The 23,248-nt window shown below is 50.9% G+C and overlaps 4 protein-coding genes across 9 annotated transcripts in view; 1 reads left to right on the forward strand and 3 right to left on the reverse strand.

The window, feature by feature from the left end:
• LOC146272166 (segment polarity protein dishevelled homolog DVL-3-like) overlaps nucleotides 1–1,495 on the reverse strand; it is a 9,564-nt gene extending 8,069 nt beyond the window's left edge. The window contains exon 1 of the mRNA XM_084706695.1: nucleotides 957–1,495. Coding sequence (XP_084562821.1) covers nucleotides 957–1,117 — 161 coding nt within the window. The 5' untranslated portion in view covers nucleotides 1,118–1,495. The remainder of the gene's footprint in view (nucleotides 1–956) is intronic.
• A 646-nt stretch (nucleotides 1,496–2,141) lies between these two features.
• Nucleotides 2,142–12,399, reverse strand: copb2 (COPI coat complex subunit beta 2). The gene is made up of 21 exons (XM_084706694.1): nucleotides 12,253–12,399; nucleotides 11,513–11,650; nucleotides 11,202–11,288; nucleotides 10,983–11,109; nucleotides 10,065–10,213; nucleotides 8,359–8,505; nucleotides 8,038–8,137; nucleotides 7,693–7,835; nucleotides 7,359–7,558; nucleotides 7,173–7,283; nucleotides 6,946–7,034; nucleotides 6,761–6,867; nucleotides 6,500–6,643; nucleotides 6,276–6,406; nucleotides 5,584–5,791; nucleotides 5,354–5,464; nucleotides 5,006–5,220; nucleotides 4,002–4,278; nucleotides 3,626–3,703; nucleotides 3,300–3,509; nucleotides 2,142–2,562 (listed from the first exon to the last, which is right to left on the reverse strand). Exons 1-21 carry the CDS (start codon nucleotides 12,253–12,255, stop codon nucleotides 2,458–2,460), a joined length of 2,880 nt encoding a protein of 959 aa, XP_084562820.1. The 5' UTR covers nucleotides 12,256–12,399; the 3' UTR covers nucleotides 2,142–2,457.
• A 354-nt stretch (nucleotides 12,400–12,753) lies between these two features.
• On the reverse strand, nucleotides 12,754–23,199 carry LOC146272168 (retinol-binding protein 1-like). Of its 5 annotated transcripts, none has more exons than XM_084706744.1 (4): nucleotides 22,335–22,532; nucleotides 21,763–21,941; nucleotides 20,755–20,856; nucleotides 12,754–12,973 (listed from the first exon to the last, which is right to left on the reverse strand). In XM_084706744.1, exons 1-4 carry the CDS (start codon nucleotides 22,405–22,407, stop codon nucleotides 12,920–12,922), a joined length of 408 nt encoding a protein of 135 aa, XP_084562870.1. In that variant the 5' UTR covers nucleotides 22,408–22,532; the 3' UTR covers nucleotides 12,754–12,919. The 5 variants fall into 5 exon arrangements, with proteins under 5 accessions (XP_084562870.1, XP_084562867.1, XP_084562865.1 ...); XM_084706741.1 differs by lacking the exons at nucleotides 20,755–20,856; nucleotides 21,763–21,941; nucleotides 22,335–22,532 and adding exons at nucleotides 13,266–13,367; nucleotides 15,899–16,071; nucleotides 16,699–16,971; XM_084706739.1 differs by lacking the exons at nucleotides 20,755–20,856; nucleotides 21,763–21,941; nucleotides 22,335–22,532 and adding exons at nucleotides 13,266–13,367; nucleotides 15,899–16,077; nucleotides 16,699–16,968.
• LOC146272169 (retinol-binding protein 1-like) lies at nucleotides 17,550–19,856 on the forward strand. Of its 2 annotated transcripts, XM_084706738.1 has the most exons (5): nucleotides 17,550–17,673; nucleotides 17,817–17,910; nucleotides 18,369–18,547; nucleotides 18,943–19,044; nucleotides 19,378–19,856. In XM_084706738.1, exons 2-5 carry the CDS (start codon nucleotides 17,835–17,837, stop codon nucleotides 19,447–19,449), a joined length of 429 nt encoding a protein of 142 aa, XP_084562864.1. In that variant the 5' UTR covers nucleotides 17,550–17,673; nucleotides 17,817–17,834; the 3' UTR covers nucleotides 19,450–19,856. The 2 variants fall into 2 exon arrangements, with proteins under 2 accessions (XP_084562864.1, XP_084562863.1); XM_084706737.1 differs by lacking the exon at nucleotides 17,550–17,673 and having other exon boundaries at nucleotides 17,757–17,910.
• Nucleotides 23,200–23,248: the final 49 nt, after the last annotated feature.

Raw genomic sequence — 23,248 nt, forward strand, 5'->3', positions numbered from 1 at the left:
GGTACACTGAAGGTACAGTGCCTGCTTGATAAAGACCCAACAATGTCTGACCTTAGCAGGCTAGGTGATTAAGCAGTCCAACCTCTCCTGCCAAACAAGCTCTCAAGCTCTCTCTCTCTCCCCCCTCCCATTTACCTCTCTCCCCTCTTTACCTCTCTCCACCTCTCAGCCAGCAGAGAGTGAGTGATCGGCCCTCTACGCCAAGATATCGCCGTCTTGTCAGCAGCAAAGTTTCAGCGGAGGCGCCCCACCCATGACCCACCACACACACCGCAAACACTCACTGTGTCCATTTAGTCCACATGTAGCGAGTCGATGCTAATAGGTCTGAATATGAGACCACGGAACACTTTAGGAAACTAGCCAAGTTCCGTATAAATTCCTGAGAATACAAAGGCACGGGCTCGTAAAGCTGCCACTGTGATAGACAGAGCATTCCTCCGAGTTGGCCGGCATTCCTCCCGGCTCCGCTCCGCTCCAGGGCTCGCTGGCTAACAGCTCCTGTAGCAGCGGGGGCTCGCGGAGTGGCCCACTTCAACACCTGACGTTCGCAAGCAGCCGATGATACTATTCTGGTCAGATGGTCTAGCTACTTCACAATACATTTCGTAATTCTAAATAATTATCAGTCTATAACCAACCAAACATAATGCTCATGAAATTGTTTTCCAATGTCCCGCTGATAAGTAAAACATTCTTTTAAGATACAAGGAGCCCTCTTTGAGCTAACCCTCGCCAGTTACGCAGTGGCAGTGTAAACAAACGTGTCAGTTATTAATGAGACCGATGGCGCTAGCAGCGGGCTAGCCTAGCTCGCCAGCGTAGCACAATCTGGACAAAGGAATAGGCTGTCTATTCACAAATAATAGTTCACGTAGTAACTTATTTTCCATCATGAAATGTTGTCGAGCTATTGTCAGACAGCTAGCAGAAGACATTACGAAGAAATCGTTTACCCAAAGTCATCATCCATCGATTTGAAGAAAAACTTGTAGTTTGGTTTCTTGAGGACATTTTTGAAGTCGGCGAGAGTGACGCGGTCCGCAGGCACGGATAGTTTCACAAGGTACGGCGTTTCCTGATCGTCAAGGTGGTAGATAATCTTGGTCTCCCCCATCGTGGGCTTGTGCTAGGGCAAGGGAGACAGGGGGGCATCAAGCCTCGACCGGGCAGCCTCCCTTTCGGGTCCCGGTTCCCCGTTGTGCTGCTGAGTCGCCCGGCTCTATAAGCTGGCGAGCAAAATAGCTAGCTAGCTGTATGGCTAACAAGGCTAGCTCGACAGTCTTGTGCTACGGCTGCTCAAAAGTAGCTTCGCTTTTTACTCCAGTTTAGATTGGGACTACCGACGGTCGAACCTGCACGTTTATGCCTTAAACTGAAAGGCACTGATAACGTGTTTAAATTGTCTCACTGTGCTTTAAAATCTCGAAAAAGTAGAATTTAGGCACTCTCGGTGTCCTCTCTGGCGGCAGCTCCCAGCGACTTTTGTTGAACACACGAATCTCCGTCTTCAGAACCCGACGTCATCAGAGTGCAGTTCGCCCCCTAGCGCAGTGGAGGTAGCTTAGAAACCACCCAATAATGAGAGTAAGTTCACAAAAACAGGCCTATTAACAGTTCAAACATACGTTCGTTGAACCTCCACGCCTATGGCTGGTCTTGATTCTGCTGAATCTGTGCAGTATTTTTGATTATTTACTGGTCCCAGATCTTTTTTCTCAGTGTACAAACCTTGCCCACCAGCGCCATGGCAGCTGGCTTTTCGGTGGTGTAGCGGTGTTTAGAGAGGTCGTTTTTGTGTACACGAGTCAGAGGGACCATGTTTCGGTCCCTTGCAAGAGAGCACTACCCTGAACTTCATACAAAACTACACTAGTCACGTGCACCCTGCACACATACTGAACTATAAAACATTGACATTACATGTAGTCAATTAGCAGACGCTCTTATCGAGAGCGACTTTCAGGGACATTCCCCCCGAGGCAAGTAGGTTGAAGTGTCTTGCCCAAGGACACAATGTAATTGGTGAGGAATCGAACTGGAAACCTACGGATTAATAGCCCGATTCCCTAACCGTTAAGCCATCTGACAACCAGAACCCCACAAATAAACATAACCAAACTCACAAATAAAGTCTCAAACACAATTATGCATTTTTATTTGACATATCAGATGAAAGGTTATCTGAACACATGGAAATACAATATATATAGCAGAATGCACAAGCTGTTAGTGAAGGCCAGGTCCTGAATAAAGTACAAAAATATGCAAGAGTCAGCAGCAGACAACTTAGCACTGTTTCCTCTTCAGGAAATCATCATCATCATCATCATCATCATCATCATCATCATCTACCACCGTAGGAGTGACAGGACACACTGGAAAACAAATACAAAAAAGGGAGGAGGGGATTGGTCTCTTTAAATAGAATGGAAAAGCCTGATTGGCTGGGGGTCATCAGTCGTCAAGGAAGTCGTCGTCCAGGTTGACATCTGTGGTGTCAATGTCCTCCAGATCCATGTTGTCCAAGTCATCCTCCAAGTCCTCCTGCTCCTCCAGAACCTGGGGAGAGGGAGGGGGGTGGAGAGGAGAGAGGAGAGGGATGGGGGTGGAGAGGAGAGAGGAGAGGGAAGAGGGGGGAGAGGAGAGAGGAGAGGGAGGAGGGGGGAGAGGAGAGAGGAGAGGGAGGGGGGTGGAGAGGAGAGGGAGGAGGGTGGAGAGGAGAGGGAGGAGGGTGGAGAGGAGAGAGGGAGGGGGGTGGAGAGGAGAGAGGAGAGGGAGGAGGGGGGAGAGGAGAGAGAAGAGGGAGGGGGGTGGAGAGGAGAGGGAGGGGGGAGGAGAGGAGAGAGGAGAGGGAGGAGGGTGGAGAGAAGAGGGAGGAGGGTGGAGAGAAGAGAGGAGAGGGAGGAGGGTGGAGAGAAGAGGGAGGAGGGTGGAGAGAAGAGAGGAGAGGGAGGAGGGTGGAGAGAAGAGAGGAGAGGGAGGAGGGTGGAGAGAAGAGAGGAGAGGGAGGAGGGGAAAAGAGAGGAGAGGGAGAAGAGGAAGGGGGTGGGAGGATATAGTAAGTACAGTAGAAAGCCAAGGATTAGAAGTGCAATTTATATACCTATGAAGCTATGTTAGCCTGCCTTTGAAGCTATACTATATCATACTGTATACCGATAACATCCACCTAGAACATACTGTAAAAGGGCTTAAAAAGGGCTATACAAATACATTTGATTTGATTGTACTGCTACCTGTAAACCTAAATCATCTACCTCTACACCTGGTCATGGAGGGAGAGGGGGGGGGGTCACCTTGTCCTTCTGTGTGTCTGATGTGCCAGGGCTCTCTTCCTCTTCCTCTTCCTCCTCCTCCTCCTCCTCCTCCTCCCCCTTCTTTTGGGTGGGGGCAGGGTCAGAGGGAGGAGTTACAGCAGCCACCGTAGTCGCCACGGGAGCAGTCACCATCGACAACATGGACGCCATCATTCCTGCAGCCAGGCTGGGCTCCTCACTGGTCTCCTCCTGTGGAGAGGGGGGGGAGGGGGGGGGGAGGAGGGGGGGGGGGGGGAGAGTTCAACTAAAAAAGCTAAGAAGTTATTTTAGCCGCCACCTGTGTGTGTGTGTGAGGACAGACTGACCAGTGGTGGGGGGGTGGGCAGAATTCCTGTGGGCTCATAACCCTTTGCCTCCTCCAGGATATTCCTGTCTTCATTAGGCTGCCAAGGAGAAAACACAGGGGAGTCAGGATCAGGGTGGTGGTCAGAGCGGTGGTCAGGGAAGAAGAGGAAAGAGAGAGAGGAAATAGAGAGAAGGGAGGGAAGAAAGTTTGCACAGGAGTGAAACAGCTACATTACCAATCCTCCCTCCCTCCCTCCCTCCCTCCCTCCCTCCCTCCCTCCCTCCCTCCCTCCCTCCCTCCCTCCCTCCCCCCTCCCTCCCTCCCTCCCTCCCTCCCTCCCTCCCTCCCTCCCTCCCTCCCTCCCTCCCTCCCTCCCTCCCTCCCTCCCTCCTCACCGTGACCAGGGGGTAGTCTGTAGCCGGCCGGGGTTGCCCCAGGCAGGTCTCCCTGAGGAAGCTCTCGGCCAGGAATGCTTCTCGCAGGCCGGGGAACAGGTTCTCATACTCTGTGGGGTCGGCCAGGGACTCTGCCGCCCGCTGGTTGACCCTGCCCAGCCCCTCCCTCCACAGCTGCACCACGCGGGAGACCTGGCTGGGCAGGTAGGTGCGTGCCAGGAAGGCCGCCTCCGGCAGACGGTTGGTGGAGATCAGGAGCTCCAGGCATTCGTCCAGTCTAGGTACATTTTATTAGGATTTTAGATTCTAGGTAGGATTTTATTGTCATTAATTGAAACTACGAAAAACGTTTTAGAAAAACTATTCCCAAGGATGGCATTACACAATAGCAAAACAAAAATAGTGGGGGGGGGGGGGGGGGTGTAGTGTTCTAATGATGTTCTAAAACAGTGGTTCCCAACCCTGGTCCCCTGGCTGCAGTATTGACAGGCTGCAGCACTGAGAGGCTGCAGTAGTGAGAGGCTGCAGTAGTGAGAGGCTGCAGTAGTGAGAGGCTGCAGCACTGAGAGGCTGCAGTAGTCAGAGGCTGCAGTAGTGAGAGGCTGCAGTACTGAGAGGCTGCAGTAGTGAGAGGCTGCAGCAGTGAGAGGCTGCAGCAGTGAGAGGCTGCAGGACTGAGAGGCTGCAGGACTGAGAGGCTGCAGAGGAGTGAGAAAATATTTTCCCCACAAAATGTTTTGCAAAAAAATGTAAAAGATTTGCAAAAAACTTTTGAAAGGCTGAAAAAATATTTTTATAAAAACAAATATATTGTGAAATATACCGTCTGTGCTTCAGAATTATACATTTTAGGGCACACCACCCAGCCCTAGTGGAGACAGCTAGGAGGTAGGAGGTGTAGAGAGGTAGGAGGTGTAGAGAGGTAGGAGGTGTAGAGAGGTAGGAGGTGTAGAGAGTGAACCGATCCAGGAGACTAGGACGTTTGGGGTACTTCCTGTACTCACTTGCCCTGCAGGAAGTAGGTCATGAAGGCCACATTGTTCTTCCCGTCCCTGCGGGCGCCCTGGGCCAGCTTGGTCACCATGGCAGCGTTCCCTGAGGCCGTGGCCAGCAGCAGCAGCCCTCCGTAGTCCTGCGCCTGGTGCAGACACTCCTGAGCCAGGCTGAACTGACTCCTGCTGATCGCCAGCTCTGCCAACTGCTTCCACTTCTGCTCTGACTGTAACACACACACACACACACACACACACACACACACACACACACACACACACACACACACAGACATGTCATTGCCAGTTGGTATGATGTATGTGTATCTGAGAGCGTGTGCATGAGTGTGTGTGTCTCACCTCTGCCTCCACAGCTAGCTGGTATGCGATCTTCAGATCCCCCAGCTGGAGGGCCAGTTCAAACCTGTGCTCAGGGTCTGTAGATACAGCCAGGGCCTGCTGTCTGAAGCCCTGCACACACACACACACACACACATTAGTAACACACACACACACACAGTCACAACAGGCCAACAGAGCTCAGCAGGAAGTATCCCCTGACCTTAACAGGAAGTGGAGGGCTGTAATACCTGTTTCTCCAGGAAGTGTGCAACCCTGGTCCTCTGCTCTTTGGGGATGGTGGGCAGCACCTTGTCGGCCATGCTGAAGTCCCTCCTCATGACGGCCGTCTGGTACTCCAGCACCGACACCAGCAGGGAGAAGCTGACCATGCTCAGCTCCTTGTCCCCCAGGTACAGACGGTCGTCCTTAGGGATGTACCCCAGCAGGTACATGGTCCTGGGACACACACAGCACTTCAGAGGGGGGGTGTAGGTGTGTTATGTAGGTGTGTGTGTGCAGGTGTGTGTGTAGGTGTGCGTGTGTAGGTGTGTGTGTAGGTGTGTTATGTAGGTGTGTGTGTGCAGGTGTGTGTGTAGGTGTGTGTGTGTAGGTGTGTGTGTGTAGGTGTGTGCGTGTAGGTGTGTTATGTAGGTGTGTGTGTGTAGGTGTGTGTGTAGGTGTGTGTGTGTAGGTGTGTGTGTGTAGGTGTGTGCGTGTAGGTGTGTTATGTAGGTGTGTGTGTGTAGGTGTGTGTGTAGGTGTGTGTGTAGGTGTGTGTGTGTAGGTGTGTGTGTGTAGGTGTGTGCGTGTAGGTGTGTTATGTAGGTGTGCGTGTGCAGGTGTGTTATGTAGGTGTGTTATGTAGGTGTGTGCGTGTAGGTGTGTTATGTAGGTGTGCGTGTGTAGGTGTGTGTGTAGGTGTGTGTGTGTCTCTCACTACCTGTCCAGGTGTGCTATGGTGACGATCTCTCCTCCTACAAAGTAGTTGAGTCTGTTGACAGAGCTGGTGTAGATGAAACAGTCTCCTACCCAGATCCCTGTCTTCACCACCTCCTGGATCTCCCCCTGGACCTGCACACACACAGTTTACAGCAGGGGAACACACACATCTACTTAAAACTAACATTCCCACACACCCCTCTCCCCCTCTCCTCCCCTCCTCACCTCGAAGGCGTCCTCTATACCGTCCTCTGTGACCCCCTGGTTGCTCTCCTGGCAGGAGGCCACCTTCTCAGCCATGTAGCGCAGGATGAAGAAGGAGTCCTCAGTAGCGATGCACACCAGCTCCCCCGAGTCTGACCAGAAGATCTGGAGAGAAACACCAGGATCAGTTACTTCCGACTCTCTGTCTGCCTGTCTCCCTTCTCTCCCTCCTCACCCTTGCCTCAGCATTCCTCCCTCCCTCCCAGCCCCCCCCCTCCTCACATGTTTGGGCTGGATCTCGATGCGTCTGATGAGCTCAGTGTTCTCCCAGTCGTAGAAGGCCAGCCCGTTCACCGACCGGACACCCAGCAGGAACCCGCCGTAGATCCCTGCACACACACACACGCACACACATTAGTGTTGGTAAACATGCTAGTGTATGATCTCTCCTCTGGAATGACAGTTACCTTCTGCTCCAAAGTCAGGCTTGAAGGACTTCTTCTCCTTGAAGTTCTTAAACAGCTTCACCACACTACTGCTCTCCCTGATGGCATACCTGCACACACATTAACACACACACACATTAACACACACACATTAACAGCCACAACAGGATCATAGAAGAGGCCTGTCTGTGCATACTTGTGTCTAGGTGTGTGTGTGTGTGAGAGAGAGAGAGAGAGAGAGAGCGTACTCTGAAGAGTCGTGTGCCCAGACAAACTCCTGTGCTGATCCAAAGCTCTTGTTCCTCAGGGCCATGGCAGTGTAGATGATGTACTCCCCGTCTCCACACACCACCACAAACCTGGCAACACACAAAAATGTTACACACAACCTGGCAACCCACGTGGCTGAGATAGAGAGTGAGAGAGAGTCTGACCTGCCGTTGGGGTTGTGCTGGATGGTCTGGGGGTAGATCTCGCAGCTGCCCATGTCCTTAACGGCCAGGGGGAGGCGCTCTCCGTCCCGGATCTCAGCTTCTCCCAGGGCCTTCAGGTTGGCCTGCTGCACCTCTGAGTGCCGTGCCCACAGGATCTTCCCACTGCAGTCCATGGACATGGCCGGCTCCTCCCGGCCCAGCTGGGGGGAACACAGCCTCTACATCAACCTCAACCTCATCAACGCTCTAACCACGGAGCTAACCACGGAGCTAACCACGGAGCTAGACCTCCCCGGGGGGGTACACACACAGTTTCTGTTTTACTCTCCCCCACCTTGACGATGATGCTGCCCTCGTCGTATCCCAGGGCAACGTTGTTGGAGCCCCGCAGGCCGCAGACACACCAGACCCGCTCCATGCCGTAGTTCAGCGTGCTCTCCAGGCGGTAGGTGCTGGAGTGCCAGATACGCACCGTACCTGGGGGGAGGGGGAGGGGGAGAGGAGTGAGGAGGGGTGTGCACGTGGCTAGAGGAGTGAGGAGGGGTGTGCACGTGGCAGGTGTGTGTGTATATGTGTGTGCATACAGTATGTGTGAGTGTGTGTGTATATATGTGTGTGTGTGTGTGTGTGTGTATATATATGTGTGTGTATATGTATATATGTGTGTGTGTGTGCTCACCGTCCTCTGAGCCGGTGATGATGATTGGCAGCTCAGGGTGGAAGCTGACGCAGGAGACGTTCTGGGCGTGGCCCTCCAGGGTCTGAACACACGTCTTGTTCTGCACACACAGGAGACAGGTTAACGCACACACGCGTTGGGTTTTCTATCCTCGTAGGGCACGTGTTTTCTTTATCCATAAACCCTTAATGTAAAGTAAAAGTTCATGTAAAAAAGAAAGAGCCCCACAAGGTTACATTTTCCATGTTTCATTATACTTGCATTACAGGACATTTTTGTCCCCACGATGGTAGTTAAACAAGACCACACACACACACTGACCTGGTAGTCCCAGATCTTGACCATGCGGTCGTCTGCTCCAGAGATCAGGTAGGGCTTGTCTCCTCCGCTGTAGTAGTCGATGCAGTTCACCCCCTTCTCGTGGCCCTCCAGGGTGAAGTTAGGAGAGGACGAGCCCAGCTGCCACACCTGGAGAGGAGAGCTCCACACATCTGGCTGGCTGGAGATGACCTCACCTTGATGGTGGTGTGTGTGTGACCTCACCTTGATGGTGGTGTGTGTGTGACCTCACCTTGATGGTGGTGTGTGTGTGACCTCACCTTGATGGTGGTGTGTGTGACCTCACCTTGATGGTGGTGTGTGTGACCTCACCTTGATGGTGGTGTGTGTGTGTGACCTCACCTTGATGGTGGTGTGTGTGTGACCTCACCTTGATGGTGGTGTGTGTGTGACCTCACCTTGATGGTGGTGTGTGTGTGACCTCACCTTGATGGTGGTGTGTGTGACCTCACCTTGATGGTGGTGTGTGTGACCTCACCTTGATGGTGGTGTGTGTGACCTCACCTTGATGGTGGTGTGTGTGACCTCACCTTGATGGTGGTGTGTGTGACCTCACCTTGATGGTGGTGTGTGTGTGACCTCACCTTGATGGTGGTGTGTGTGTGACCTCACCTTGATGGTGGTGTGTGTGTGACCTCACCTTGATGGTGGTGTGTGTGTGACCTCACCTTGATGGTGGTGTGTGTGTGTGACCTCACCTTGATGGTGGTGTGTGTGTGACCTCACCTTGATGGTGGTGTGTGTGTGTATGTGACCTCACCTTGATGGTGGTGTGTGTGTGTGTGACCCTACCTTGATGGTGGTGTGTGTGTGTGTGACCTCACCTTGATGGTGGTGTGTGTGTGTGACCCTACCTTGATGGTGGTGTGTGTGTGTGTGACCTCACCTTGATGGTGGTGTGTGTGTGACCTCACCTTGATGGTGGTGTGTGTGTGACCTCACCTTGATGGTGGTGTGTGTGTGTGACCTCACCTTGATGGTGGTGTGTGTGTGACCTCACCTTGATGGTGGTGTGTGTGTGTGTGACCCTACCTTGATGGTGGTGTGTGTGTGACCTCACCTTGATGGTGGTGTGTGTGTGTGACCTCACCTTGATGGTGGTGTGTGTGTGACCTCACCTTGATGGTGGTGTGTGTGTGACCTCACCTTGATGGTGGTGTGTGTGTGTGACCTCACCTTGATGGTGGTGTGTGTGTGACCTCACCTTGATGGTGGTGTGTGTGTGTATGTGACCTCACCTTGATGGTGGTGTGTGTGTGTGTGACCCTACCTTGATGGTGGTGTGTGTGTGTGTGACCTCACCTTGATGGTGGTGTGTGTGTGTGACCCTACCTTGATGGTGGTGTGTGTGTGTGTGACCTCACCTTGATGGTGGTGTGTGTGTGTGTGACCCTACCTTGATGGTGGTGTGTGTGTGTGTGACCTCACCTTGATGGTGGTGTGTGTGTGTGTGTGTGTGACCTCACCTTGATGGTGGTGTGTGTGTGTGACCCTACCTTGATGGTGGTGTGTGTGTGTGTGACCTCACCTTGATGGTGGTGTGTGTGTGTGTGACCCTACCTTGATGGTGGTGTGTGTGTGTGTGTGTGACCCTAGCTTGATGGTGGTGTGTTTGTGTGACCTCACCTTGATGGTGGTGTGTGTGTGTGTGACCTCACCTTGATGGTGGTGTGTGTGTGTAACCCTACCTTGATGGTGCGGTCCAGGGAGGCGCTGGCAAACTGGTTGTTGTCTTTGGGGTTGATGACGATCTGCATGACATAGTGTGTGTGGCCCTCGAACACCTGGCTGCAGCTCCATTTCTTCTCCCAGTCCCACAGCTTGATCAACATGTCGTCTAGAGACACACACACAGTGGGTGGGGTGAAGGTAAGGCTGGCTGGGGGTAGGTAGGGGAAGGGAGGGCTGGGGGTAGCTAGGGGAAGCGAGGGCTGGGGGTAGCTAGGGGAAGCGAGGGCTGGGGGTAGGTAGGGGAAGCGAGGGCTGGGGGTAGCTAAGGGAAGCGAGGGCTGGGGGTAGCTAGGGGAAGCGAGGGCTGGGGGTAGGTAGGGGAAGCGAGGGCTGGGGGTAGCTAGGGGAAGCGAGGGCTGGGGGTAGCTAGGGGAAGCGAGGGCTGGGGGTAGCTAGGGGAAGCGAGGGCTGGGGGTAGGTAGGGGAAGCGAGGGCTGGGGGTAGCTAGGGGAAGCGAGGGCTGGGGGTAGGTAGGGGAAGCGAGGGCTGGGGGTAGGTAGGGGAAGCGAGGGCCGGGGGTAGGTAGGGGAAGCGAGGGCTGGGGGTAGCTAGGGGAAGCGAGGGCTGGGGGTAGGTAGGGGAAGCGAGGGCCGGGGGTAGGTAGGGGAAGCGAGGGCTGGGGGTAGCTAGGGGAAGCGAGGGCTGGGGGTAGCTAGGGGAAGCGAGGGCTGGGGGTAGCTAGGGGAAGCGAGGGCTGGGGGTAGGTAGGGGAAGCGAGGGCTGGGGGTAGGTAGGGGAAGCGAGGGCTGGGGGTAGCTAGGGGAAGCGAGGGCTGGGGGTAGCTAGGGGAAGCGAGGGCTGGGGGTAGCTAGGGGAAGCGAGGGCCGGGGGTAGGTAGGGGAAGCGAGGGCTGGGTCAGGGGGTGTACGGCCTACCACTGCTGGTGAGGATGTAGGGCTGGGTGGGGTGCACGGCGATGCAGCGGATGTAGTCAGAATGAGCTTCAAACATGTGCACACGCTCCAGGGTGTTGTAGTTGAACACCCGGATCTGCATGTCATCCTGGAACACAGCCAGAGAACCACACAACAGAGTTACACACAGCTGGAGAGAAGGTTGATCTTGACTTCCTGGATGAGGACAGTGTCACTCACCGCTCCAGTGATGACCCAGTTCTTCCTCGCGACAAACTTGGAGGCCCTGACAGGGAGATCACACACCTCGAATGTCTTCACCAGAGTCTGCAGGAAGGACAGCCAAGATGCTTCATGTTTTTACAAGCCATGTCACAGATCAGCTGTTATAACCAGACCCTCAGATCAGCTCCTATAATCAACCTAAACCCTTAACTATCAATACACCCAACGATTGATTGATACACTTATAGTATTCTATTATATTCGGAATATAAAACAGATAACCTCAAATTAACAAGCGCGTTTGTCTGTGTTTACTCCGTGCCTACCTGTGATTCGTGGTTCCACACGCACACGCTGCCGTTGTACAGACTAGCCAGCATCCACGGCTCGGTGGGGTGAAGGTCCACGCTCTTCACCCGGTCCGAGCGTGCTGTCAGCTTCCGCTTGATGTCCAGCCTGAGAGGCTATTAGATATAAGATCCCAGGTTAATTTAAGACATATTTTACAAATATGCATTAGAAATACACTGTAGCATATGTATTTGGCTGTTTAACTTTCGTTGCTAAGTCTGGCTTGTCAGATGTTGTCTAACCGTTTGTTACTACTACAGTGATCAGATCAGATGATGCGATGGCATCCTCCGTTAGCTTCTATAGCTAGCTGGCTAACGTTGGTTAGCTAGCTACGTGTCATTTCTTTATCGTGAACAACACTGGCTGTGCTATCTAGCTCGTTAACATACTTAGCTAGCAAAACATCACATTTGTAGTTAACGTAACTACCATTTACTGGGCTTTAAACATGTATATGCATTATAGCTAACTAGCTAAGCTGTCTCACGGGCTAACCGGTTTCACCGCTGTAGCTAAGCACAACACAACCGGAGTAGCTAGCACTAGCTAGTGTACGAGGGCCAAGTTACGGATGGTAGACTAGCTAGCTAACTTCGCTTTGCATCCAGACACAGTTAGCAGTGTTTATGTCTCAATACCAATAACTCATAACCAATAAATATGTAAATCATGAATAAGTCTGATTATGAGTGTAAATGCTAACTTTGATTACCATGTTTACTCCCCGGTTTGTGTCTTTTTGGATAAATGATTGGATGAATCTTCCAGTCTGTGTCCGGGAGCCGTTCTTGTGATCTCAGAGGACGGAGCTTCGAGTGACGTGGAACTTCCTGAAACACAGTGTCGCGTTGGGAGGGGAGTGATGACGCGGCGCTGAGAGGTTAGTTGGGGTCGTGGCAAAGTTTTTCCCAGGCCAGCGAAAATGAAGACCTCCATACGCATTAATGTTAAATGCGAGAACATATTCATGAATATGTTAAGTCGAGGATAAGTTACTTTGATCTGAAAAGGACGTAAGTAGCCGTAGGTTCTCGCCCACAATGAGTTTTTTTTTTCTTGCCGAATGAAATATTTTAAGATAATTAGGCAGGTCGATGGACTGTAACATGACGTCATGTGATCTGGGCAAACAGTACCTAAAAGGTTTACAGCACCTGGTAACAGAACCCGCAACCTCCGACGCTTGTATGACACAACACAGGCAATGACAACGTTTTCTTTATATATTTGACAAACACACCTTTACTGATGTTGTTGAAACTCACACGGTAAACACATACACTGTATATTGTATATTATGTCAATGGGTAAACATGAGGAGCACGTGAAGAGGTTAGCGAGCGAGGTGACACATGCACAGGAGAACGGGCTCCTCTCCGTTACTCCTTCCGCTTGAACACCTGTCTGCAGATTTTGTCCTCGCACGTGAGCTCCTGCAGAGTCAGGGTTAGATTAGGTTCAGGGTCACTCGGCCAAGTTATAGCTATGTTGAGGTGAGGTTATGTTTAGGACTGTTTAAGATCAGGCATTCAGGCGTTATCCAGGTCGTCTGTTGTCTCCACCAGCTGATGTACTATGTGCACAGATCAACAGTCACTCACACAACTTTTTAAAATACATTATAACATTAATTATAGCTCCTCTATTACACATTTTTATGGATTCATCAGAGACTTGTATCCAAAGTGAGAGTACATTCTGCATCACTGCAGGGAGTCCACCCACCATGTGGAGATGGTTGCTCTGGATCCACAGCTTCCAGCCCCGGTTAGACTTCTCCCCTCGCTGGGTGCACACCAGCACCTCTCCCTCCCATCTCACCAGGGTCTGGAGGGGCAACATGAGGGGGCAACATGAGGGGGCAACATGAGGGGGTAACATGAGGGGGCAACATGAGGGGGGCAACATGAGGGGGCAACATGAGGGGGGCAACATGAGGGGGCAACATGAGGGGGCAACATGAGGGGGCAACATGAGGGGGCAACATGAGGGGGCAACATGAGGGGGCAACATGAGGGGGCAACATGAGGGGGCAACATGAGGGGGCAACATGAGGGGGTAACATGAGGGGGCAACATGAGGGGGCAACATGAGGGGGCAACATGAGGGGGTAACATGAGGGGGTAACATGAGGGGGTAACATGAGGGGGCAACATGAGGGGGGCAACATGAGGGGGGCAACATGAGGGGGTAACATGAGGGGGGCAACATGAGGGGGTAACATGAGGGGGTAACATGAGGGGGTAACATGAGGGGGTAACATGAGGGGGTAACATGAGGGGGTAACATGAGGGGGCAACATGAGGGGGCAACATGAGGGGGCAACATGAGGGGGCAACATGAGGGGGTAACATGAGGGGGCAACATGAGGGGGCAACATGAGGGGGTAACATGAGGGGGCAACATGAGGGGGCAACATGAGGGGGTAACATGAGGGGGTAACATGAGGGGGTAACATGAGGGGGTAACATGAGGGGGTAACATGAGGGGGCAACATGAGGGGGTAACATGAGGGGGTAACATGAGGGGGCAACATGAGGGGGCAACATGAGGGGGTAACATGAGGGGGTAACATGAGGGGGCAACATGAGGGGGGCAACATGAGGGGGTAACATGAGGGGGCAACATGAGGGGGGCAACATGAGGGGGTAACATGAGGGGGTAACATGAGGGGGTAACATGAGGGGGCAACATGAGGGGGCAACATGAGGGGGCAACATGAGGGGGTAACATGAGGGGGCAACATGAGGGGGCAACATGAGGGGGTAACATGAGGGGGTAACATGAGGGGGCAACATGAGGGGGTAACATGAGGGGGTAACATGAGGGGGCAACATGAGGGGGGCAACATGAGGGGGTAACATGAGGGGGTAACATGAGGGGGCAACATGAGGGGGCAACATGAGGGGGCAACATGAGGGGGCAACATGAGGGGGTAACATGAGGGGGTAACATGAGGGGGTAACATGAGGGGGCAACATGAGGGGGCAACATGAGGGGGCAACATGAGGGGGCAACATGAGGGGGCAACATGAGGGGGCAACATGAGGGGGTAACATGAGGGGGTAACATGAGGGGGCAACATGAGGGGGCAACATGAGGGGGCAACATGAGGGGGCAACATGAGGGGGTAACATGAGGGGGTAACATGAGGGGGGCAACATGAGGGGGTAACATGAGGGGGTAACATGAGGGGGCAACATGAGGGGGCAACATGAGGGGGGTAACATGAGGGGGCAACATGAGGGGGCAACATGAGGGGGGTAACATGAGGGGGCAACATGAGGGGGCAACATGAGGGGGCAACATGAGGGGGGCAACATGAGGGGGCAACATGAGGGGGTAACATGAGGGGGTAACATGAGGGGGCAACATGAGGGGGCAACATGAGGGGGTAACATGAGGGGGTAACATGAGGGGGCATGAGGGGGTAACATGAGGGGGTAACATGAGGGGGCAACATGAGGGGGTAACATGAGGGGGTAACATGAGGGGGGCAACATGAGGGGGTAACATGAGGGGGTAACATGAGGGGGTAACATGAGGGGGTAACATGAGGGGGGCAACATGAGGGGGCAACATGAGGGGGCAACATGAGGGGGCAACATGAGGGGGCAACATGAGGGGGTAACATGAGGGGGCAACATGAGGGGGTAACATGAGGGGGTAACATGAGGGGGTAACATGAGGGGGCAACATGAGGGGGCAACATGAGGGGGTAACATGAGGGGGTAACATGAGGGGGGCAACATGAGGGGGTAACATGAGGGGGTAACATGAGGGGGTAACATGAGGGGGTAACATGAGGGGGTAACATGAGGGGGGCAACATGAGGGGGCAACATGAGGGGGTAACATGAGGGGGTAACATGAGGGGGGCAACATGAGGGGGTAACATGAGGGGGTAACATGAGGGGGTAACATGAGGGGGGCAACATGAGGGGGGCAACATGAGGGGGTAACATGAGGGGGGCAACATGAGGGGGGCAACATGAGGGGGGCAACATGAGGGGGTAACATGAGGGGGTAACATGAGGGGGTAACATGAGGGGGTAACATGAGGGGGGCAACATGAGGGGGGTAACATGAGGGGGCAACATGAGGGGGTAACATGAGGGGGGCAACATGAGGGGGGCAACATGAGGGGGGTAACATGAGGGGGCAACATGAGGGGGGCAACATGAGGGGGTAACATGAGGGGGTAACATGAGGGGGGCAACATGAGGGGGGTAACATGAGGGGGCAACATGAGGGGGGTAACATGGGGTGGAGGAGGGAGAGAAGGAAGAGGAGGAATTAAAAGAAGAGGAATCTAATAAAACCAGGATTATTGGCAGCTAAAATCTCTGCCAGTCCCACCTTCACCACCCTGTTGTCCAGCCCCCTGGTGTGTTCCTCAAACTCCTCCCCAACAACAAAGTCCACCTCGTAGTTCCTGAAGGTGCTGAGTGTCTTGGTCTGGAAGCGGTTTCCGTCCTGGACCAGTACCTTGGTCTGGGACAGGTGCACCGCTATCTTCCTGGTGGCAAAGTCTATGTCTCCACACAGAGACAGAATAATATTAACACAAGGATCAATGTCACAGAACAATCTTAAAATATCAACATTTGACAAACTGAACAGAAGAAATACAAAAGCCCAAACCTCAAGAAATAAAAACATTTATCTCCTCAACTTTCTGGTAGCAAACAGGGAAACTGAATGATATTAAAATATCAATATTTGCGGAAGACAACAAACATGTGTCAGAGTCCAACAGCAGAGATGACCTCTTCTCATCATGGTACAAAACATAATATTTTTTAGTTGGACAAAAAAACAAACACATTCTTTTCCCCAACATCTGTTTCTCCACAGACAAATTGAGCTGATATATTGGAATATCCAAATCTGAGAAATGGTTTCTACTGTTTTGGGGAGTAATAAAATAAAAACATTCTCTACTTAATCATCGAGCTAAAGACCGTCACAACTCCCAACGTACTTATCACATCTTCAACATCAAATAATATTAAATATTTACTTTGTTCAGTTAACTTTGAGACTTCCCAGTTTGCCTTTTAGTCTATTAAGAATTTTGATAAGAATGAAATGAGTACAAATAATAAGAATACAATTATTAATAAGAATTTGTCAGGAGATGATGAGGAAACTCTTACTCAGGGCTTTCAGGTAATCTTCAAAGTTCTCGTTGGTCTCCAGTTCCCACTTGCCGTTGAAATCTTCAGGCATGTTGGTTGTGAGTTTTGGTCTGGGTGGTGTGTCTGCGGTGGTGTGTGTGAGGTGGTGTGTTGAGTGTGTCCGTGTTTAGTGTGTTTAGTGTGTGAGGTTGTGTTTAGTGTGTGAGGTTGTGCCTAGGTGGTGATGAAGAATAGCTCTGTACTTGAACCGTGTGACTGTTTAGTTGTGTTCTGGGTTCATGTGTTGAGCAATCTGCAAATTGGAGACAGAGTTTAACAAACACCTCAACATACAAATGAGTAGTTTGGACACTGTGGCACTAGCAGAGACAGAGGGGACTGAGGAGAGGGGGGAGGGAGAGGGGTGGGGGGGGTGGGGGTGGGAGTGGGGGATCGGGATCCGGAAGATCAGAGAAGGCTCATTCAGACACACCACACAGATGCCACACACATCCAAACCCTACACAAAGTAAGGCTCTCAAACAAATGTATATCTGTATAAAATGTGTTGTGTATGTACAAATACTATACATCCTATGTTATGATATACCATTATATATATAATTCTATTGATAAGATTCAGATTGGATGGTAACAGTGGATGCCATTTGACCTATTTGGATGATGGTTGTGTTTACTCCTCTACCACACAGACCGTGCTGGACTTTGAGCTCCCAGGCAGAGACATGTTTGAACCCAACATCTCTGCTCTCACGAGGTCACACAGTCAATGTGCCTCATCAAATGAAATACAAGTATATATACAATATCAGAGAACTCAAACATCCCTAAGTCTTCATTAACTTTAAATATTTGGTTAATGTATCAGTCTCTTCCCAGAGCAGATGCAGGTGGTGCTTCTAGAAGGTGCATCAGGTGGTGCTTCTAGAAAGTTCATCAGGTGGAGAGCTGGCAGCTCCACCAGGACTGGGATGGGACACAATGACATCACAGGTAATCTCCCCACCCTTGGAGATCAGCTGATTCTGTGACAGGTGTTCTGAACCACGTGGGACAGGATTCCAGATTACTGCTCCTCCCTGCCCTACATAACTCTACTCTACTCTGCTCTGCTCTGCTCTGCTGGACTCTCCCAGGAGGGCTGATTTCCTGAGATGTCCTGCCCTGATATGAGTGGGTACTGGACGATGACCACTAATGAGAACTTTGATGCGTACATGGATGCACTGGGTGAGCGTCAGTGTGTAGTGTGTGTGCTGCGTGTGTGTGTGTGTAGTGTGTGTGCTGCATGTGTGTGTGTGTGCTGCGTGTGTGTGTGTGTGAGAGAGAGTTGTGTGTGTGGTTCAGCTTCTTTAAAATGCCACTATAGATCTGTCTGTATTTTGCAAACACGCCACTTTTTATGTGAATGCGCTGATAGTTGATAAGTTGATAACCACCTTCATGATACTGAAGCATCCTGGGTGTGTTGAACTTGTTTTGTAGTAAAGGGCCCTGGTGTAATTGCTGTGTACTGTAATCAACTTAGTTATTTAGCAATAGTAGATACATACTGTCATGTTCCATAATTATATCTTAATTTGGCACTTTTATCCAAAGCTACACACGAGGGACTGAACCCTGCAACCTCTTGATCTGCAGTCAGATGCTCTAACCACTAAGCTGTTGCATGGTTCCACATGTTACAGACGTAAACATTGTGATCAGGAAGATCGCCAGCTACCTCAGCCTGGACAAGGAGATCCTTCAGAACGGGACGCACTTCCTCATCCGAACCATCTCCACCTTCAGGAGCTACGATATGGACTTCATGGTAGGTGAGGAGTTTCAGGAGGACCTGACTGGAGTGGACGACAGAATCTGCATGGTGAGAGTACACACACATACAGGAACATACACACACACAGGAACACACACATACATATACACACATGTGCATAAACGTACGTGCGCTCGGTCCTGTCTGCGTGCTGTGAGATGTTTATAGTGTTATTTTATCAGGCCAACTCAGGGGAGAATCCTCTAAGAGGATCTGCTGGCTTCTAATCTGGGACGATGATTTGATTAAACGTGTGTGTGTGTTTGTTACTGTATTAGAATCGTAGTTCTATAGTCCAAGCATCACCACTCCTGTCAGAATCGGCTTCCCCTCCCTCTTCCAACCTCTCTTCTCCTCTCCCCATGTCTCTCCCCCTCTCCTCTCCTCCCCCTCTCTTCTCTTCTCCCCATGTCTCTCCCCCTCTCTTCTCCTCCCCCTCTCAGACCACAGTCTGCTGGGAGCAGGACAAGCTGGTGTGCGTCCAGAAGGGAGAGAAGGAGGGGAGAGGCTGGACACAGTGGGTGGAGGGAGACCAGCTGCATTTGGTGAGATACACACACACACACACCACACACACACACACCACACACACACACCCTGGCACCCATACACACACACTCTGACACACACAAATGCCCAAACACACAGAAATGCCTCTGACCTGGGGTGGTGCCAGGATTGGCCTGATCCCTGGCTTACCCACAACAAGTGTGTGTGTGTGGTGTACAATACCACACGTACACCACACACACACACATGCAACATGTACACCACACACACATACATACATATGTCCTGATTTCCTGTTCTTCTGACTTCCTGTCCCCTCTCCCCTGACTTCCTGTCCTCCCCCCTGACTTCCTGTCCCCCCGTCTCAGGAGTTGCGTGTGGGTGATGTGGTCTGCAAGCAGGTCTTCAGCAAGCAGGAGGACAAACCCAGCCAACCCTGACGTTGCCATGGGAACCAGACTGACCCAGGATGGACATAAAACTTACAAACATGAAACTAAAACTTCACTACAGTTTTACATATATTGTATATTATATATATACATTTTATTTGTGGAAAATGTACATTGTGATATGACGTGCCAAAGGGCTTTGTGGTCGGTTTGGTAAATGAGACATGAACAGCTGGATTGTGTTTTGGTAAACGTCCTGTTTAACAGAAGACGGTAGCTCACTGTTTCACACATGGAAACTGTGGTTGAGTCCCTGGCCGGGGGTGCTGGACTCGACCTGGTTGGGGAACCATGGCCGTCTGGGTCTACAGGGAGGACCATACACTGTTGTTGAGAAACACAACTTCATAATAAATAAAATCACTTTTTAATAAAAGCTGATACTGCATGTTTGACTTTGTGTCATTTCTCATTATTTGGCGTTCACCCTGGTGTTAAAAACATTTGAAGAAATGATTGCTATGTGAGTGCCTTTTCAAGGTGCATCAGGTAGGTGAATCAGATGAACGAGTACCAAGCTGGAGCTGTCACACTTTGTTTTATTAAATGCAAGAGATGGATAGATAAAGAGATGGATAGATAAAGAGATGGATAGATAAAGAGATGGATAGATAAAGAGATGGATAGATAAAGAGATGAATGGATGAGTTGTTGGCGATCTTTAAGACTTGGTGAACACCTGCAGACACACCGCTCCACAGGCCCGGAGCTCCTGCAGGGGGAGAGAATCAGGCTTCTTACAGGAGGCAAAAACAGGCTGTTCCTCAGACCATGTCAACACTGTAGAACAGGGCTGTCAAACTCAGAAAAACAGTGGACCAGAGTTTGACACTACTGCTGTAGAACATGCACTTCTGATCCTTAATTTTCTGATGTACTTTCTTCACGCACTACTTGTTTTGCTCTTAAAAACGGATAAAAACGTCTGAATAAAAAATGTTAAAATGTCCTATGAAGTCTTGATGAGGAGCACAGTGCCTGCTGTTCTTGTTCCTACCACAAGGGGTCCCCATCGTGCTGCAGAATGCTCTGACTAGGTTGTGCTCTGAAATCTCTAAATTGCAACCATCTGCTGTAAATAATATGCCAGGCAGGAGATGCAGGCTTAATGACACCGCTGGGACCACAGCAGTGAATAAACAAAATAATAATAAACAAGAAAGCTCAAATTAGGCAGAGACATGATGAGTTATTATTCTGTTCTGCTTGTCTCTCAACAGGCTGCTAGACACCCAATCTCTTGTGTGTGTTATATATGTGTGTGAGTGTAGGCTGTGTGTTTGTGTGTCTTACCAGGTACAGCTGGTCTCCCTCCACCCAGTGAGTCCAGCCTCTCCCCTCCTTCTCCCCCTTCTGGACGCACACTAGCTTGTCTCCTTCCCATGTGATGGTGGTCTACGCTCACATACGCACGCACACACAGGGTTGACAAAGACAGGCTATTTAGTAAAAATAAATAAAAACAAACATATGCACATCCATGCCTGCTCTCCAACACAGCAGAGCAAACAAACACAGACACACATAGACAGACACACACACACAGACACACACACACAGACAGACAGACAGACAGACAGACAGACAGACAGATACACACACACACAGACACACACACACAGACAGACAGACAGACAGATACACACACAGACACACACAGACAGACAGATACACACACACACAGACACACACAGACAGACAGACAGACAGACAGACAGATACACACACACACAGACAGACAGACAGACAGACAGACAGATACACACACACACAGACAGACAGACAGACAGATACACACACAGACACACACACACACACAGACACACACACACACAGACAGACAGACAGACAGACAGACAGACAGACAGACAGACAGACAGACAGACAGACAGACAGACAGACAGACAGACAGACAGACAGACAGACAGATACACAGGCATCACGTGCCCAGCTATAATGTGTCTCTACACAGCACCATCTGTACTCTGAGAGACTAGAGGATCTAAACAGGAAGGCCTGCTTTGACCACTGGAAACTAGAACTCACCATGACAGTTCTAGAAGGCTCAAGGGTTCTAGAACACAGACAAACCCACACCTGGAGTCTGCTCCTGACTCTTTGGAGCAAGTTTGAAAATCGTAGACAATAAACCCTGGTGATCAACCAACACATTAGGCCGTTCCATCTCTGTGATGGAACCAAGAGAACACGGGGCTTACAGGCTGCTTCACTCCACCAGCTCACCAACACATACAGGCCCGGGACACAACAGGAAACAGGAAATACATCTCCACGGCTCACCATGCACTTCCTGTCGTCCACGCCGGTCAGGTCCTCCTCAAACTCCTTCCCCACGTAGAAGTCCATGTGGTAGTTCTTGAAGGTGGACAGGGTCTTGATGATCATGTGATCTCCATCCTGGGTGATGTCCTTGTCAGGCTTCAGCAGAGTGGCGATCTTCCTGATGGCTACGTTTACATCTGCAGAGGACAGGGAGCAGGAGACAGGGATCTCTGTCTGTCTGGAGATGTATGCATGCATGTATCTGTCTGTCTCTCTCTAGTGATGAACACTAGAAATAAATAGAGGGATAGACAAAGGGAGAACAATAGATGGACAAAGCGAGGTAGACATACAGAGATGAGGAGGTGAGAGCGAGGTAGACATACAGAGATGAGGAGGTGAGAGCGAGGTAGACAGACATACAGAGAGAGATGAGGAGAGAGCGAGGTAGACAGACATACAGAGAGAGATGAGGGGAGAGCGAGGTAGACAGACATGCAGAGAGAGATGAGGGGAGAGATAGAGGATGAGGAGAGCGATGGAGGGATCACTGCATCAAAAATGTGCATAAAAACACAGACAACACTCACCAAGAGCCTTTAAGTACTCTTCGAAGTTGTCGTTGGAGATCATTTTCCAGTATCCATTCAGGTCAACTGGCATCTTGGCAGTTTTCAAGTTTCCTTCCAGGCAATAAAAAGGGAACGATATCGCAGGTTGTTTGCGTTCGAATGAGGGATCGCTTTCAGTACCACCAATTTAACCAGAATCACTTTAATCGGATTACTCGCTACGTTTTCATGTCGTACTGAGCGCGCAGGTTTAGACCACCCTTTCTCTCCCCCCGTGAGCGCCACAATCCCCCTCGCGCTCCGTGTAACAGGAATAAAGGCCCACTCACATAAAGACCGTGCGCTATAGGTTTGAAAGTGTGTGTAAGGTTCATTTTGGATTAAGAGTATTTCCTTATTCATGTGGCGGATATATATTCATATGGATGAAAAGGGATAGCATATTTAGGAAAGTAGGCAATATTAGTAGGCTATATATTCCCATGTGACCTTTTGTTCCAGGGCCTGTAGGTTGAGTAGGAAGCGACCAGAAACAAAATGAACGTATGCATTAACAGAATATAGAAACTCGAACCCCGAAAATGCTTAATTTGAGACTTTAGCGCAAAAAACTCATGGATTCTCCAGTAACTGCTGCTGGGCAACTGACACTTTTATTGTCACGTCTCATAAAACACAGTTTATTCGGTGAGCTGTGTTTTCAGCAAACCGGTTCTCCCTGTCAAAAGCACAGCTGCCGCTCGAGACCGAGGGCGCCTTAGAACGGCAGGGAAGCGCTTGTTGTGAAACCGGCCCACGTAGAGGAGAACCCCTCCGGATTACCGGAATCCCCTGAGAATGACCCGAGTCATTCAGTGTGACTGGAACGGGCAGAACTGAAAAGATTCTTAATAAAGAGCTCAGCGCTCCCGGCCAGAATCCCGTCACCCGGT

Source organism: Hypomesus nipponensis, chromosome 10, assembly GCF_054491055.1.
Source record: "Hypomesus nipponensis isolate SF chromosome 10, ASM5449105v1, whole genome shotgun sequence".
NCBI lineage: Eukaryota > Metazoa > Chordata > Actinopteri > Osmeriformes > Osmeridae > Hypomesus > Hypomesus nipponensis.

Bases quoted from the DNA above. Each gene is read 5' to 3' on its own strand.
- copb2 (XM_084706694.1), bottom strand. The intron at 11,110-11,201 runs GTGAGTGACACT...GCTGTGTTCCAG, and splicing joins ACTGGGTCATCACTGGAGCG to GATGACATGCAGATCCGGGT. The intron at 6,868-6,945 runs GTAACTGTCATT...GTGTGTGTGCAG, and splicing joins GCCTGACTTTGGAGCAGAAG to GGATCTACGGCGGGTTCCTG.
- LOC146272169 (XM_084706738.1), top strand. From the start codon at position 17,835: ATGTCCTGCCCTGATATGAGTGGGTACTGGACGATGACCACTAATGAG. The intron at 18,548-18,942 runs GTGAGAGTACAC...TCCCCCTCTCAG, and splicing joins TGGACGACAGAATCTGCATG to ACCACAGTCTGCTGGGAGCA. The intron at 19,045-19,377 runs GTGAGATACACA...CCCCCGTCTCAG, and splicing joins AGGGAGACCAGCTGCATTTG to GAGTTGCGTGTGGGTGATGT.
- LOC146272168 (XM_084706744.1), bottom strand. From the start codon at position 22,407: ATGCCAGTTGACCTGAATGGATACTGGAAAATGATCTCCAACGACAAC. The intron at 21,942-22,334 runs GTGAGTGTTGTC...TGTCCTCTGCAG, and splicing joins AGAGTACTTAAAGGCTCTTG to ATGTAAACGTAGCCATCAGG. The intron at 12,974-20,754 runs GTAAGACACACA...CTGACTCTGCAG, and splicing joins AGGGAGACCAGCTGTACCTG to GAGCTCACGTGCGAGGACAA.